The following is a 13,941-nucleotide window of genomic DNA, read 5'->3' as shown; positions in this document are numbered from 1 at the left end:
TTATAAGGAGTAAGGAAAGGATCCAGTTTCAGCTTTCTACTTATGGCTAGCCAATTTTCCCAGCACCATTTATTAAATAGGGAATCCTTTCCCCATTTCTTGTTTCTCTCAGGTTTGTCAATAAGATTACACTTTTAAGATCAACCATTACTTATATTCTTTGTTCACCTTAAAGCAATCATATATAATTACCCAGCCTGATCCACATGAAATTTCATTCATTGCTAACATCCTGTAGCATCCATCAAATTGCTGTAGATATAAGCCTGTTTGTCACATAACAATACAGTCTTCAAAAAACTTATTCCTTGCTGGGCACGGTGGCCCACGCCTGTAATCCCAGCACTTTGGGAGGCCGAGGCGGGCAGATCACCTGAGGTCAGGAGTTCGAGACCAGCCTGGCCAATATTGTAAAACCCCATCTCTACTAAAAATACAAAAATTAGCCAGGCACGGTGGCATGTGGCTACTCAGGAGGCTGAGGCTAGAGAATCACTGGAACCTGAGAGGCGGAGGTTGCAGTGAGCTGAGATCGCGCCACTGCACTCCAGCCTGGGCTACAGAGTGAGACTCTTGTCTCAAAAAAAAAAAAAAAAAAGAAAAAAACTTATTCCCCTTTTTTCCTTAGAAGATTTTTTATGTCTTATTAAAACTGTGTTTACTTCTGAGGGTAAATAAGTTATCATGCTCCACAGAACTATCATTTTAAATAAACTTTGTAATATTAAAATAATAATAAATGTGTATGTATGTAGATGTAGGAAGGACTGAAAGTATTGATAGAACTGTTGGAAATTTAATTGAACTTTTAATACTATCTAGAGTTGAGAACAAGGAATCATTTTGTGGTTCATATATCCTCCTCTTTCCTCTAACCTCTCCTTTCACCACACTTTCTAGTATATACGTAATCAAATAAGGTGAGCATAGGAAGTCTACAAACCACAGATGTTTTCCTCAGATTTCTAAATGAAACACAAATAGATGTTATTAAGCATACGTTCATTGAATTCATTACAAGTAAATGAGTGTGATTTTTAATTTTAAGGGAAAGGATGAGGATTTGGAAGCATCAGGCTATAAGTAAATAAAGCAGGTGGTACAATAGCCAATCTGGAATACTGTTATTTTTAATAAAATCAGGCAATACAATTCCATTCTGGCATTTTCCACTGTCATTGCAGACTGTCATCTGGGACACCTACCATAGTGTTTCTCCAGGATGCTAGCGCCCTCTCACTAGTGTATTTATTAATGCCTTGGTGAAAGGACTGCTTTCTGGGTGTTCTGAAGTGGGTGCTTCGTGGGTGGCTGACCAGGTTGCACATAATAGGTCCACTCTGACATTCTCATCTCCTTGAGCCAGTAATGCTCCAGCTAATTGACTGTAGGCCACTATTGGTCCAAAGTCCAAGCTTCAATTACTCAGCCTAGCGGTGAAAAACTACACCTGAATGTTGAGTCAACACATTAAACCACAAATTCTAGATGAGTATGTGCATTTGATAAATTTGGCTATATTTAATTTTTTATTTACCCACCTTGGGGTAACACCCTTCTGACCTGAAGGAAGAAGCTGAGGCACAGGATATATTTAAAGAGTTTGCTTGAACCAAAGTGAGGACAGCTGCCAGGAACACACTTCCAGGTTACCTTGAGGAGCGCTCCATTAGATCTTTGTTACAAGTAGGTTTTTAAAAGCAAAAGGAGACCAGGGCTGGGCTGATACAAAGTTGTTTGACAGGAATTTTCGTTGGTTTACAAAATAACATTGATTAGTGATGGCTATTCATTGTTGAACTATAGCGTGTGAGTCATGGTGTCCAATGTGTGGCATTTTATGGCTACTTGGTATCAGTTTAGAGCCCACATAGCAAGTGGCCTCAAGAGGTGATTAATTATTGAGCTCAAGGTGGGAGTGAGATGTGACTGCTCTCACATTTTAAATACCTCTCTGGGCCTGATAATTTAAATGGTCTCACATTCCTCAGATAAAAAAAAATTTCTTTCTCAGCTCTTAGAATTCATTTCCATATGCTGCCCATACTCCTTCCAATATAAATTGGCAAAATCCTTTAAAACCTTCATTGCTTTTATATCTAATCTCTGCCGTGATCTTAACTGTCATCATAGGCCTGAAGGCAATGACAAGTGATTGGGTAGGTGTTAAAGATACTTGACCTCCCCTTTTGTGGTAACTATTTCAGGTGAAGTTGATTTATGCAAAAAGTGATTTATGCAAAAAATGATTTATGCAAAAACAGGCTGGTTGCCTCAGGTTATAGCTGCTGCGGGGAAAGGGATGAGATTGCTTCTACCTGCAGAGGTTTGAAGGGATATGAGGGTTCAGAGTTCTCAGCACTGTCTTTTGCTGCCCAAAGGTTCCAAAATGTTGTCCAAAAGACAGAAACTGAGGCAAAATTCATATAAAGTTTATTTGGGCCAAGGTTGAGGACTGCAGCCCAGGAAACACAGAGAAGTGTTCCAGAGAACAAAAAAGAGGCTCAGGTTTTTAAAGAAAGACAGATCAGGAGAGGAAACATGCAAAAGTCTTTTGTCAGGAATTCTCATTGGTTTGCAGAAATAACATTGATTAATGATTGGATGTATATGGTTGACCTATATAGGGTGTGAGTAATGGTGTCCAGAATATGGCATTGTTGGGTTAATTTATAGCTATTAGTGACACTCAGTCTGGAGTCCACATAGCCGGTAGGTTACTTAGCTCAATTGGGAGAATGAGATGTCACTGCAGTCACATTTCAGTGCCTCTCTGGCCGTGCTAATTTAAAGGGGCTCGCATTTCTTGTAAAAAATTTCTTTTCTTTCTCACATCTCACGTCTTGGGGACTCCGCTCATTCTGAATCCACACCCTTAGCCTAAGAGGTTTGGTCAGTGTTGTACAGATCAACATTTTGCACCTTCTGATGGGATGCACTGAGAGACATCGTCCTTGTGGTATTCCAGCCAAAAGTGAATTCTTTGGGACTAGTCATAAACATCAGATGACCCCAGGTTGAGTGTCACTGTACACAATTAGAGACCTATACATTATAAAACTGTTGTGAGCGATAGGGAAGACTGAGGAACTGTTTTAGACAAAGGGAAATTGAAGAGATACCACTACTAAATGCAACATATGTTTCTCAGTTGGATCCTGGCTTTGATAAGAAAAGGAGACATTGTTGGGATAACTTTAATTGGGTCTGTGAATTCAGATGGTAAGTGTTCTAGTAATGTTAATTTTTTAAATTGAGAGGATTGCTTCATGATTATGGCAGAGTGTCCTTGACTTTGAGAGATACACACTGGAGTATTTAGGGGTAATAAGGCATAATATCTAATGAAACTAATGGAGAAAATGCAGTAAAATATTAACAATTGGGGAATCTGGGTTAAGAGGATACAGCAATTCTTTGTACTATTCTTTAACTTTTCTATAAAACTGAAATTATTTCACAGTAAATGTTTTTAAATTTCTGAACTCATATAAATTCTAATTATGAACAAAATGTTTGGAATACTACTGTTAATCAAATTGATAACACTAGGAAGTGACTCTGGCCTAGTATTAAATAAGGGCCCAGCAACTTTGTATTTTGTAAGAATATTGGTCTCAAACTAATTGGCCTTTGGATAGAACATAATGAATGTGAAGCAGATGGCAACTATTATTTTCATTTTGGTCCATTATCAACCTTGATGAGACCTTCTCTGACTATATAAAGTAGCCACCCTTTCCCAAATACTATTTATTGCATTACCATATATATATATAATTTAGAACTTACTATCTGAAATTAGTTCATTTTACTCACTTTTCACTGGCAATCTGCCTCTACCAGAATGTAAGCTCCGTGACAGCAGTAGCTGTCAAGACCTACAACAATTCCTTGGCACCTAGTAAGTGCTCCATAAATATTTGGTAAATGAATGAACAAATCAGTATTATTGTAATATAAATTCCTGGAACATGCTTTCACCAGGCCTGTCACTACTTATAAACAAGCTGTATTCTCTAGGGACAATATTTCTGCAGTTCAATCTGATATTTTATGTTTTATGTAACTATTGGAAAAATAATTTCAGGTTTTCAGTTGACCTTTAATTCCCTTTTTTCCTTTTGTGTTTTGAATTGTGTTAGTCAAAGTGAAAGGGAAGAATTTGAAAGTGAGTTCAAACAACAGTATGAACGAGAAAAAGTGTTGTTAACTGAAGAAAATAAAAAACTGACAAGTGAACTTGATAAGGTGAGTGATTTAGTCTCATATTAATTGAATAGTACATGCTAGATGTTCAACACTTTTAGGAATTGTGGATGTAACTGTGTATTTGGCATACATTTTTGTTTGATAGTCTTTCTCCTGAGTTATATTGCTTCTATGATATACACAATTCTTTGTTGTCTTCTAAAGAGACAGTTATGCTTATCTCCTTTTATTCTTTGTCCAATTTTTTTTTTTGAGCCTCTTATTTATTTCACTTTCCATCCGTATTAGTCCATTTTGGGGTTACTCTAAAGGAATACCTGAGACTGGGTAATTTACAAAGAAAATAGGTTTATGTTGGCTTATGGTTCTGCAGGCTGTACAGGAAGTGTGGTGCCAGCATCTGCTTCTGGTGAGAGTCTCAGGAAGCTTTCAATCACAGAAGGTGCAAGGGCGAGGGAGGGAGCAAGAGAGAGACTGGGGACGTGCACACACCTTGGAACAACTGGATCTCCCTGAGTGAGAACTCACTTATCACCAAGGGGATGGTGCTAAACCATTCATGAGGGGCCTGCCCCCATGGTCCAGTCACCTCCCACCAGGCCCCACCTCCAACACTGGGAATCACATTTCAGCCTGAGATTTGGAGGAGACAAACATTGAAGTCGTATCACCATCTGTTCTCTTTCTTACTCTTTTCTTTCATATATTCATCATTTGCCCTGTCATGGATGGCTAAGTTCAGGCCAAGTTAAGTCTGGCCCTTGGCAAGAACAGGGACAATTAGGCCAAACCTGGAGAAATTGTAACAGCTGATTCATATTCACAGAGGAGAACTGGTAAAGCTAGAAATGATACCAGGGTAGGTGATAATCTAAGGAAACCATCTCAGCCTAATTTCTAGCTTGAATACAGAATCATGTACTGAACTGAGAAGTAGCCATATTCGTGAACAAAATTTCAAATACTTAAAGGAATTTTTTTCCACCTAGCATCTCAAATTTCTCAACTTCCCACCATTCTGCATTTCTTGTGCTAATTCCTAACAAGGAGTTGTAAAAATCCTAATATTAACTAGAAGTTTATTGTTTATTTGTTTGTTTTGATACAGTCTCACTCTGTCGCCCAGGCTGGAGTGCAGTGGCGCAATCTCAGCTCACTGCAACCTCCGCCTCCTGGGTTCAAACGATTCTCCTGCCTCAGCCTTCTGAGTAGCTGGGACTACAGGCGCACACCACCACACCCAGCTAATGTTTGTATTTTTAGTAGAGATGGAATTTTGCTGTGTTGGCCAGGCTGGTCTTGAACTGACCTCAGGCAATCCGCCCACCTCGGCCTCCCAAAGTGCTGGGATTATAGGCGTGAGCCACCATGCCTGGTTGCATGAGCCACTGCGCCCAGCCCAGAAGTTTTAATAATTCTACTTATATTTACATAAGAAGGGCTGGATAATTGCATTTTATAATGATATCTAGTATTTTCCTCCAATAAAAATATTATGTTCAATTATTAGTTATTCCAATAACAAACTGAAAGGCCATTACTTGTAAAATAGAGACTCTTCCTTCTTTTTGTTTTATATATAGCTCTGTATTTTCACTATTTTCCCCATGATTATTTAGCATTTAAAATGCTAAATAAGTATTTAAAACATTTAAAAAATGAATGCTTGTTTTCTAAGCCTTTAAAAAATGACTAGTTGAAAACTACTTGAGAAAGAATACTGTTCATATTGTAAAGTCTTATAAAGCTAACATATACAAACATTGTAGAAAGTGGCTGAACAGTAAGTAATATAAATTGATTTTTTAAGCCATGAACAGTGCATGAACTTTATTGTATAACAGTTATTTCCATTGAAATAAGAGTAACAATATTTGAACTTTATCCAGACAGGTCACATAATTGTTACTTCATGTGTTGACTAATTTGATTACAAAATTTAATGTCATTTTGTCCTATAAGACAGAATTTTAAGATTCAGTTGAGTTAACTACTAAAGATGTTATTACATTTTAAGAAAATTATATTGGAAAATAAGTCGAATGTAGATCAAATTTTACATTCAATTATTGGTTTAATTTCATTGCTAGCCATACATTTCTGCTGAGTTTCTCTAAAATATATATTTAGAGAAAAATTTTTCAAAACTTCTTATTTGATGAAAATTGTGTTGCAGTCTAATACATCCATGAGAAAGGGACATAGTATATGTAGTGAAGCCTCCTTGATGAGGCCTGACAGATAGTTTGTTTAAAAAAAAAAAAAATTACCCATTCTTGCTAAATTGAAAGGTAGGTAGGATATGAGTAGCACTTCAAGAGCAAATTCATATGGTAGGTAAATATTTAATGTCCAGTGGTTACAGGACAATATTTATTCCTGAAGAAATGGCGGAGATCTGGAATCTCTGTTTCCATTTGAACCTCTGCTCTGTTTCTCAAACTTTTATTCAATTTTTGCATCTCTCTCTTCTTAATTTTCAGTCTACCTTTCCCTTTTTAATTCTGTCTGTCTCAGTGATGATCAACTGAACTTCACCTCACATCTTCACTTTCCGTTTATTCATTTTCCAATTTGGTTTGAAGTGGGTATTTTCCCCAAGGATGACAACAGAGGCATTTGCCATTGCTACACCAGCTGTTCCATCAGGAACCAGCTTGAAGAGAACTAGATCTCTTCTTGACAGAATAACAGATACAAAAGTCAGAAAGCAATTATTAGGTTAATTTTGAAAGGTATGTATTATAGATGTTCACATTTTTAAACTCCAAAATAAAACATTTAAATAAATTTTAAATATTAGATGACATTTTGTAAATCTTATAAGCCCCACTTTTTATTAAAAGATAATTCATTGCAGGCTGGGCACAGCGGCTCATGCCTGTAATCCCAGCACTTTGGGAGACCGAGGCAGGCAGATCACTTGTCAGGAGTTTGAGACCAGCCTGGCCAACATGGAGAAACCCCATCTCTACTAAAAATACAAAAATTAACCAGGTGTGGTGACATGGGCCTGTCGTCCCATCTACTCAGGAGACTGAAGCAGGAGAATCATTTGAACCCAGGAGGTGGAGGTAGCAGTGAGCCGAGATCACACCACTGCACTCCAGACTGAGCGACAGTCTGTCTCAAAAAAATATATATATATATAGCATTGCAAATATAATTAGCCATCTGGTTTCCTTCAATCTCATAACAAATTTTTAAAACTTAGCAATTTGTGCCAGTGAGTAAAATTAATTGTTTACAGTCAGAAACATTGTAATTTGTTTTTAAAATTTGTTTTTCAAATATTTTCAAAAAATGTGGAAAATATTTAACATGAAAGTTACCCATAATGTGATCACGACAAAATAGGTATTTTAATTTTGTGTGTTCCTTTCCAGGTTCTGCCTATAACCTTATTATTACATAATTGCAATCATGCATACAGTCCACTTACTAATCTGCCTTTTCACTTAAAATGTTGAGCGTTTTTTCATATTCCTATGTAGTCTTCTTATAAGTCAAATGTGTCACTGTATGAATAGTAAAACCTCATTTTCAAACATGAAAAATGAACTAATACTTAAAATTTACTATGTGCAGGTCATCTTCTGAATTACTTCATATAACTCATTCAATTTTCACAATAACTCTCTACGGTGTACCCTTTTGTTCTTGCCATTTTATAGATCAAGAAACTAAGTCAAAGAAGGGTGAAACTACTTTCCCAATCTCAAGAATAAGAAGTAGGATTTGAGTACAGGTAGTCGGGCTCCAGAGTCCATGCTTTTATTTGGTAATAATGCAAAGATTAACTTTTTTCTGACCAATTGCACATAAATTAAGCAATCTGTTGAAAACTACTTGTCACTGTTGCAATATGACAGTGCAGAGTTTGCATTTTCCTCCTCCTCTTGCAAATATCCAATTGAAACCCCAACCACAAATGTGAAAGGGCTATCAGAAATAATGGTAATCCAAAATGGATATTAGTGCAGGAATTAATGAAGAGAAGATGCTGCATATACAACCCTCAAAAACAGCTGGTGGACTTCTGGCTATGCTAATATGAAGAGATTGATTAGTCTTCTAAAAAAATGCTAAACAGCAAATGCAATTGTCAAAAACAACCATTTCAGAAGTCTTGGAGTTAACCAAAGGAAAATGACAGCTACAAAACACTGCTAAGATAAATTAAGGAATATCTGAACAAATTGAAAGATAACTATGTTAATGGATTGGAAGACTCAATATTGTTGGGATAGCAATTCTTCCCAAATTGATCTGTAAGTTCTGGGACATCCCTATCAAAATTCTGGTAGGCTGTTTGCTGGAATTCGCAAGCTTACCCTTAAAGTTATAGAGGAATAGAAAAGACCAAGAATAGTTCAGATATTTTGAGTAAAGTTAGAAGTTGGAGGATTAACACTATTTAATTTTAATACTTGCTGTAAATACGCAATAATCAAAAAGATGTAGTACTGGCATAATGAAACAGAATGAAGAGTCCAAAAATAAGCTCTTACGTTTATGGTCAGTTGATTCTCTGCAAAAGTGCCAAGGCAATTCAATAGAAAAAGGATAATCTTGTCATATAGTACTGGAACAATTGGATATGTGAGAAAAAATGAACTTGGATCCTTACTTCATACCTTATACAAAAATTAACTCAAAGTGGATCACAATCTGAAATATAAAACGTAAGCATAGGAGAAAATCTTTGTGATTTGGGGTTAAAAATGTCAAGATAATGACATTAAAAGCACAGTGAATGAGAGAAAAGTAATGATAAATTGAACATCAAAATTTTAAAAGAACATTAAGAAAATGAAAAGACATGCGCAGATGGTTTTAAAAGAACATTAAGAAAATGAAAAGACATGCACAGATGGGGAGGAAATATTTCCAAATCATTTATCTGGAAAAAAGACATGTATTCATAGTATGTAAAGAACTCTTAAGGCTGGACGTGGTGGTTCACACCTATAATCCCAGCACTTTAGGAGTCTAAGGCATGAGAATCACTTGAGCCCGGGAGTTCAAGACCAATCTGGGAAATATATAAGACCTTATCTTTACAAAATTTTTTAAAAAAATATTAGCTGGGTGTGGTGACGCATGCCTGTAGTCCCAGCTACCTGGAAGGCTGAAACAGGAGGATTTATATGAGCCTATGCAGTCAAGACTGCAGTGAGTGAGTGGAGATGACGCCACTGCCCAGAGTTTGACCCTATCTCCAAAAATAAAAAAAGGAAAAAACCCTCTTAAAACTCAACAAAAGAGAATATAAACAACTCAGTTTTTTTAATGGGTGACAAAGATGAATAGACATTTCATGAAAGATGATACATGAATAACAAATAAGCACATGAAAAGATGTTTGTCATTAGGAGAATGCCACTTAAAACCATAGCAAGATACTGCTGTATACCCTCGAGAATGTCTATACTCAATTGGAGTGACCGTATCAACTATTGGCAATGATATGGAGGAACTAGAACTTATACACTGCTCATAAGAGTATAAAATGGCATAGCCCTTGTAGAAAATAGTTCCAAAAATTCTCAAAAAGTTAAACATATACTTAACATACAACCTGGCAGTTCTCCTATTTACTGAAAAGAATTGAAAGCCTAGTCCCCTTAAGACTTACATATGAATTTTCATAGCATTATATTCTCATAATAGTAAACAACTGGAAACAGTACAAATGTTTATCAATGGTGCATGGATAAACAAAGCATACCATACCCATATACTAGAATACCACTCAGCAGTAAAAAGGAGTGAATTTCTGATACATGCAACAGTATTGAGGTTCAACTTCAATAATCTTAATGAAATAAGTCCAATACAAAAGACTACATATTCTGTTATTTCATTGATAGAAGTTTCAGAAAATGCAGAACTACAGAAATAGAAAGCAGATCAGTGATAGGTAGAGAAATTAGGGTGGGGACCAAGATCAATTGCAAATAGGCATGGGGATATTTCTTGAGTATTAGAAGTGTTCCAAAACTGGATTGTAGCAATCACTGTACAACTGTTTAAGTTTGCTAAAAATCATTCAACTATACACTTGTAATGGGTGAATTTTATGTTATATAAATTATACCTCAGTAAAAGTGTAAAAAAAAAAAAAACTGGTAAACTGTATCTTCAGAGGTGAATGGCACACCCTGAGGTACAAAACTTAAATCTCTTGTTTGCGATAGGCAAATCAGTGTGTGCCAGCAGTGACTGATAGCTTCCCTGGATCTCATTTCCTTTTGGGAAGACAAGGAGGTTGGAGGTAGGATTAAATGGGGGAATTACAGACAAACTCTATATGCGTAAAACAATTTATTGTTGTTGTTTTGCCAGAGGGGAAGAAATGAAGTTTTGCTTTGTGATTTGTGCCAAAATTGGCTATCTCTGCACAGAAATACAGGTTAAAAATAAACACCAATAAAATCCTGTGTCATTAATAGAATTCCTAATAACTTAGAATTGAGAGTTGGCAAACTATGGCCTCTGGCCAAATCTAGCTCCCAGATTGTTTTTGTCTGACCCACATGATAAACATGATCTTTATATTTTAAGATGGCTATTTTTAAAAAGAAGATGACGATAATGTGAGATTTTATGTGGCCCACAGAGGTGAAAATACTTGTTGTCTGGTTCTTTACTGAAAAAGTTTGCAGACCCTTGACTTAGAACATGGTTGTGGCCTGTATTAGTTAGGGTTCCACAGAGAAGCAGAACCAATACAGTGAGTGTATGTGGGGGGTCGGCGGGGGGGTGTGTATGTGTGTTGGGAGTAGGGGAGATTATAAGGAATTGGCTCAAGTGATTATATAGCCTGATGAGTCCCGAGATCTGCACTGGGCAAGCTGGAGACCCAGGAGAGTATATTTTATAGTTCCAGTCCCAAAGCTTGGCAAGCTTAACATTCAGGAAAAGCTTCTGTCTCATTTCAGGTCTGAAGGCAGGAGAAGCTGATGTCACAGCTGATGTTCCCCCCTACTATTGGTGCAGTCAGCCTTTTTGTTCTGTTCAGGTTGATCACATGGGACTCACATACATTAGGGAGGGGGGTCTTCTCAGTATGCCAATTCAAATGTTATCTTATTAAGAGACACCCTCACAGACCTACCCAGAATAATGTTTGATCCAATGTCTAGGCACCTTGTGGCCCAGTCAAGTTGACAATCACATGGCCCTTTTATCCCTAAAAACCTGTGAATAGATCCTCTTGGAGCAACTCACCTTCATCAAAGTTGAGTCATCAAGAAGAAACTAGCACAGTATCTCTACAAACATGAAAAAGGAAGAAAGAAGTAGTATTAAATAGCAGATGAGACCATTTATCAGAAAAAAAAAAATGTAGCTATGAAATAAAATAGTATGCAAATATTTTTTCATGTGTTTTTTTTGTTTGGTTGATTTTTTTTTTGTTTGTTTGTTTTTGAGATGAAGTCTCACTTTGCCGCCCAGACTAGAGTGCAGTGGTATGATCTCTGCTCATTGCAACCTCCGCCTCCCGCGTTCAAGCAATTCTCCTGCCTCAGCCTCCCAAGTAGCTGGGATTACAGGCATGTGCCACCACACCCATCTAATTTTTTTATTTTTAATGGAGACGGGGTTTTACCATGTTGGCCAGGCTGGTCTCAAACTCCTGACCTCAGGTCATCCACCCTCCTCAGCCTCCCAAAGTGTTGGGATTACAGACGTGAGCCACAATACCCAGCCTTTTTCATGAATTTTCTAAAACTTAAAACAAAACTTTTGCTTCTGTGACAGAATAGCTTACATCCTACCACCTCACCAAGAAGAGCTATAAAGCTTGATTTTAAAAATAATACTATATGAATACCACTTACAGGATTCATCTGTAAGAAGTCATTGGAGTGACAACAAGGAAACCAGGACTTTACTGACCGAGATCCTAAAGGGAATAATAGTACAGAGCAATGAGCCCAACATTTAGTGCCACTTTTCCTCTTTAGGCATTTGCAGATATGAAAGCAGAAAAATCTCAGAATCTAGGAAGTTGAACATGGTATTCCACAGTTTTACAAGGCTGGAGAGAGAAAAATGGAAGTGCATTGCCTATCAAGTTGCAGGATCCTTAGTAAATAATTCAAACTTTCAGTTGAACCCATTGAAAGCCTACATTTTAGGAGTAAGGGTGAGTAAGAAAAGTGAGTCCTCAGTGACTGAAACCCAGCCTCCAAGATCTATCTTTACTCTGATTGCCTACCAAAAGTAAAAGTAAAGAACCTCTGGAGAAAGATATTATCTAGAGTCTTAAAATTATCTAAAATTTTTGTACATGATATGTGGCATGCAGGAAAAAAATTACCAAGCATATCAGCAAACACAACCAAATCATTGAAAACCAAGAGAAAATTCAACAGCAAAACAAAATCAGAAAAGGGAAAATGAAAACTAGGCAGTCAGTAGAAACAGACCCGCAGGAGTTCCCAGTATGAAATTTTTATGAAAGGATTTTAAGATAATTGTGTAATTTGTTTAAGAAAGTAGACATATGAAGAATTTCAGCAAACAACTAGAATCTTTACAAAACTGTCGAATAGAATTTCCAGGAGCAAAAAATAACCAAAAGACTCAATACAACGTTTTAACAGATTGGAGAGAAACAAAGAAAAGGACTGCATATGTTTAAAAAAAAATTTAGACTAAAGTGTACTCAGGGATTAAAAAGAATAAAAAATATAGGAAGGAGGATATAAGTCATAGAGGATGTGATGAAAAGTTGTAACATACAAATAATTGGTTTTCCAAAAGGTGAGAAGAGAGAGATGGTGGCAGTGTGATACTCGAAGAGTGTTTATGGCCCAGAATTTTTCCAAACCTGTGAGAAACATTTAGCCACAAATTCAAGAAATACCACAAACCCTAAAAGTGAAAGAATTAATAGAAATCAGACCCCAGTTAGACAAATCCTAGAAAAGCTGCCAGAAACCAACCAACATAAAATTCTAAAAGCAACTAGAGAAGAAAGACACATTTATGTTCAAAGGCGTGAAACTTCAACTGAAAACTGACTTCCCAATAGAAAAAATTAAAAATGGAATTCAGAAGAAAAGAATGTCCTAAAAATGCTATAGTAAAATAATTGCCAAGTTACAATGTTATTTACAGCAAAAAATGCCTTCCAGAAATGAAGGCAAAAATTCAGAATGTAGAAAACTGCAGGACAACCTACATTCCTTTTTTTTTTTTTTGAGACAGAGTCTTGCTCTGTCACCCAGGCTGGGGTGCAATGACATGATCTCTGCTCACTGTAACCTCCGCCTCCTGGGTTCAAGCAATTCTCCTGCCTCAGCCTCCCGAGTAGCTGGGACGATATAGGCGCATGCCACCACGTCCGGCTAATTTTTTGTATTTTTAGTAGAGACGGGGTTTTACCGTGTTACCTAGAATAGTCTCAATCTCCTGACCTCATGATCTACCTGCCTCGGCCTCCCAAAGTGCTGGGATTAAAGGTGTAGCCACCGCACCTGGCCATGACAACCTACGTTCTTCATGTCAAAAGAAAAATAAAGGTGTTACAGGGAAACCTATAAATAAAATAGACTTAAAAGACATATTGGGCCAGGCATGCTGGTTCATGCCTGCAATCCCAGTAGTTTGGGAGACCATAGCGGGTGGATGGCTTGAGCCCAGAAGTTTGAGACCAGCATGCCGAGACCCCATCTCTACAAAAAATTTTAAAAATAAAATAAAAAATTAGCCAGG

The 13,941-nt window shown here is 37.0% G+C and overlaps 1 protein-coding gene across 1 annotated transcript in view; it reads left to right on the top strand.

The window, feature by feature from the left end:
- The window catches only part of CDC42BPA (CDC42 binding protein kinase alpha), a 333,136-nt gene that overhangs the window by 222,448 nt on the left and 96,747 nt on the right, over positions 1 to 13,941 (top strand). The window contains exon 16 of the mRNA XM_017882327.1: positions 4,146 to 4,251. Coding sequence (XP_017737816.1) covers positions 4,146 to 4,251 — 106 coding nt within the window. The remainder of the gene's footprint in view (positions 1 to 4,145; positions 4,252 to 13,941) is intronic.

The sequence above is a fragment of the Rhinopithecus bieti genome, unplaced genomic scaffold (genome assembly GCF_001698545.2).
Source record: "Rhinopithecus bieti isolate Rb0 unplaced genomic scaffold, ASM169854v2 scaffold_13261, whole genome shotgun sequence".
Lineage (NCBI taxonomy): Eukaryota > Metazoa > Chordata > Mammalia > Primates > Cercopithecidae > Rhinopithecus > Rhinopithecus bieti.
Note: the sequence above shows the minus strand (reverse complement) of the source record. Positions and strands in the feature narration are given on the sequence as shown.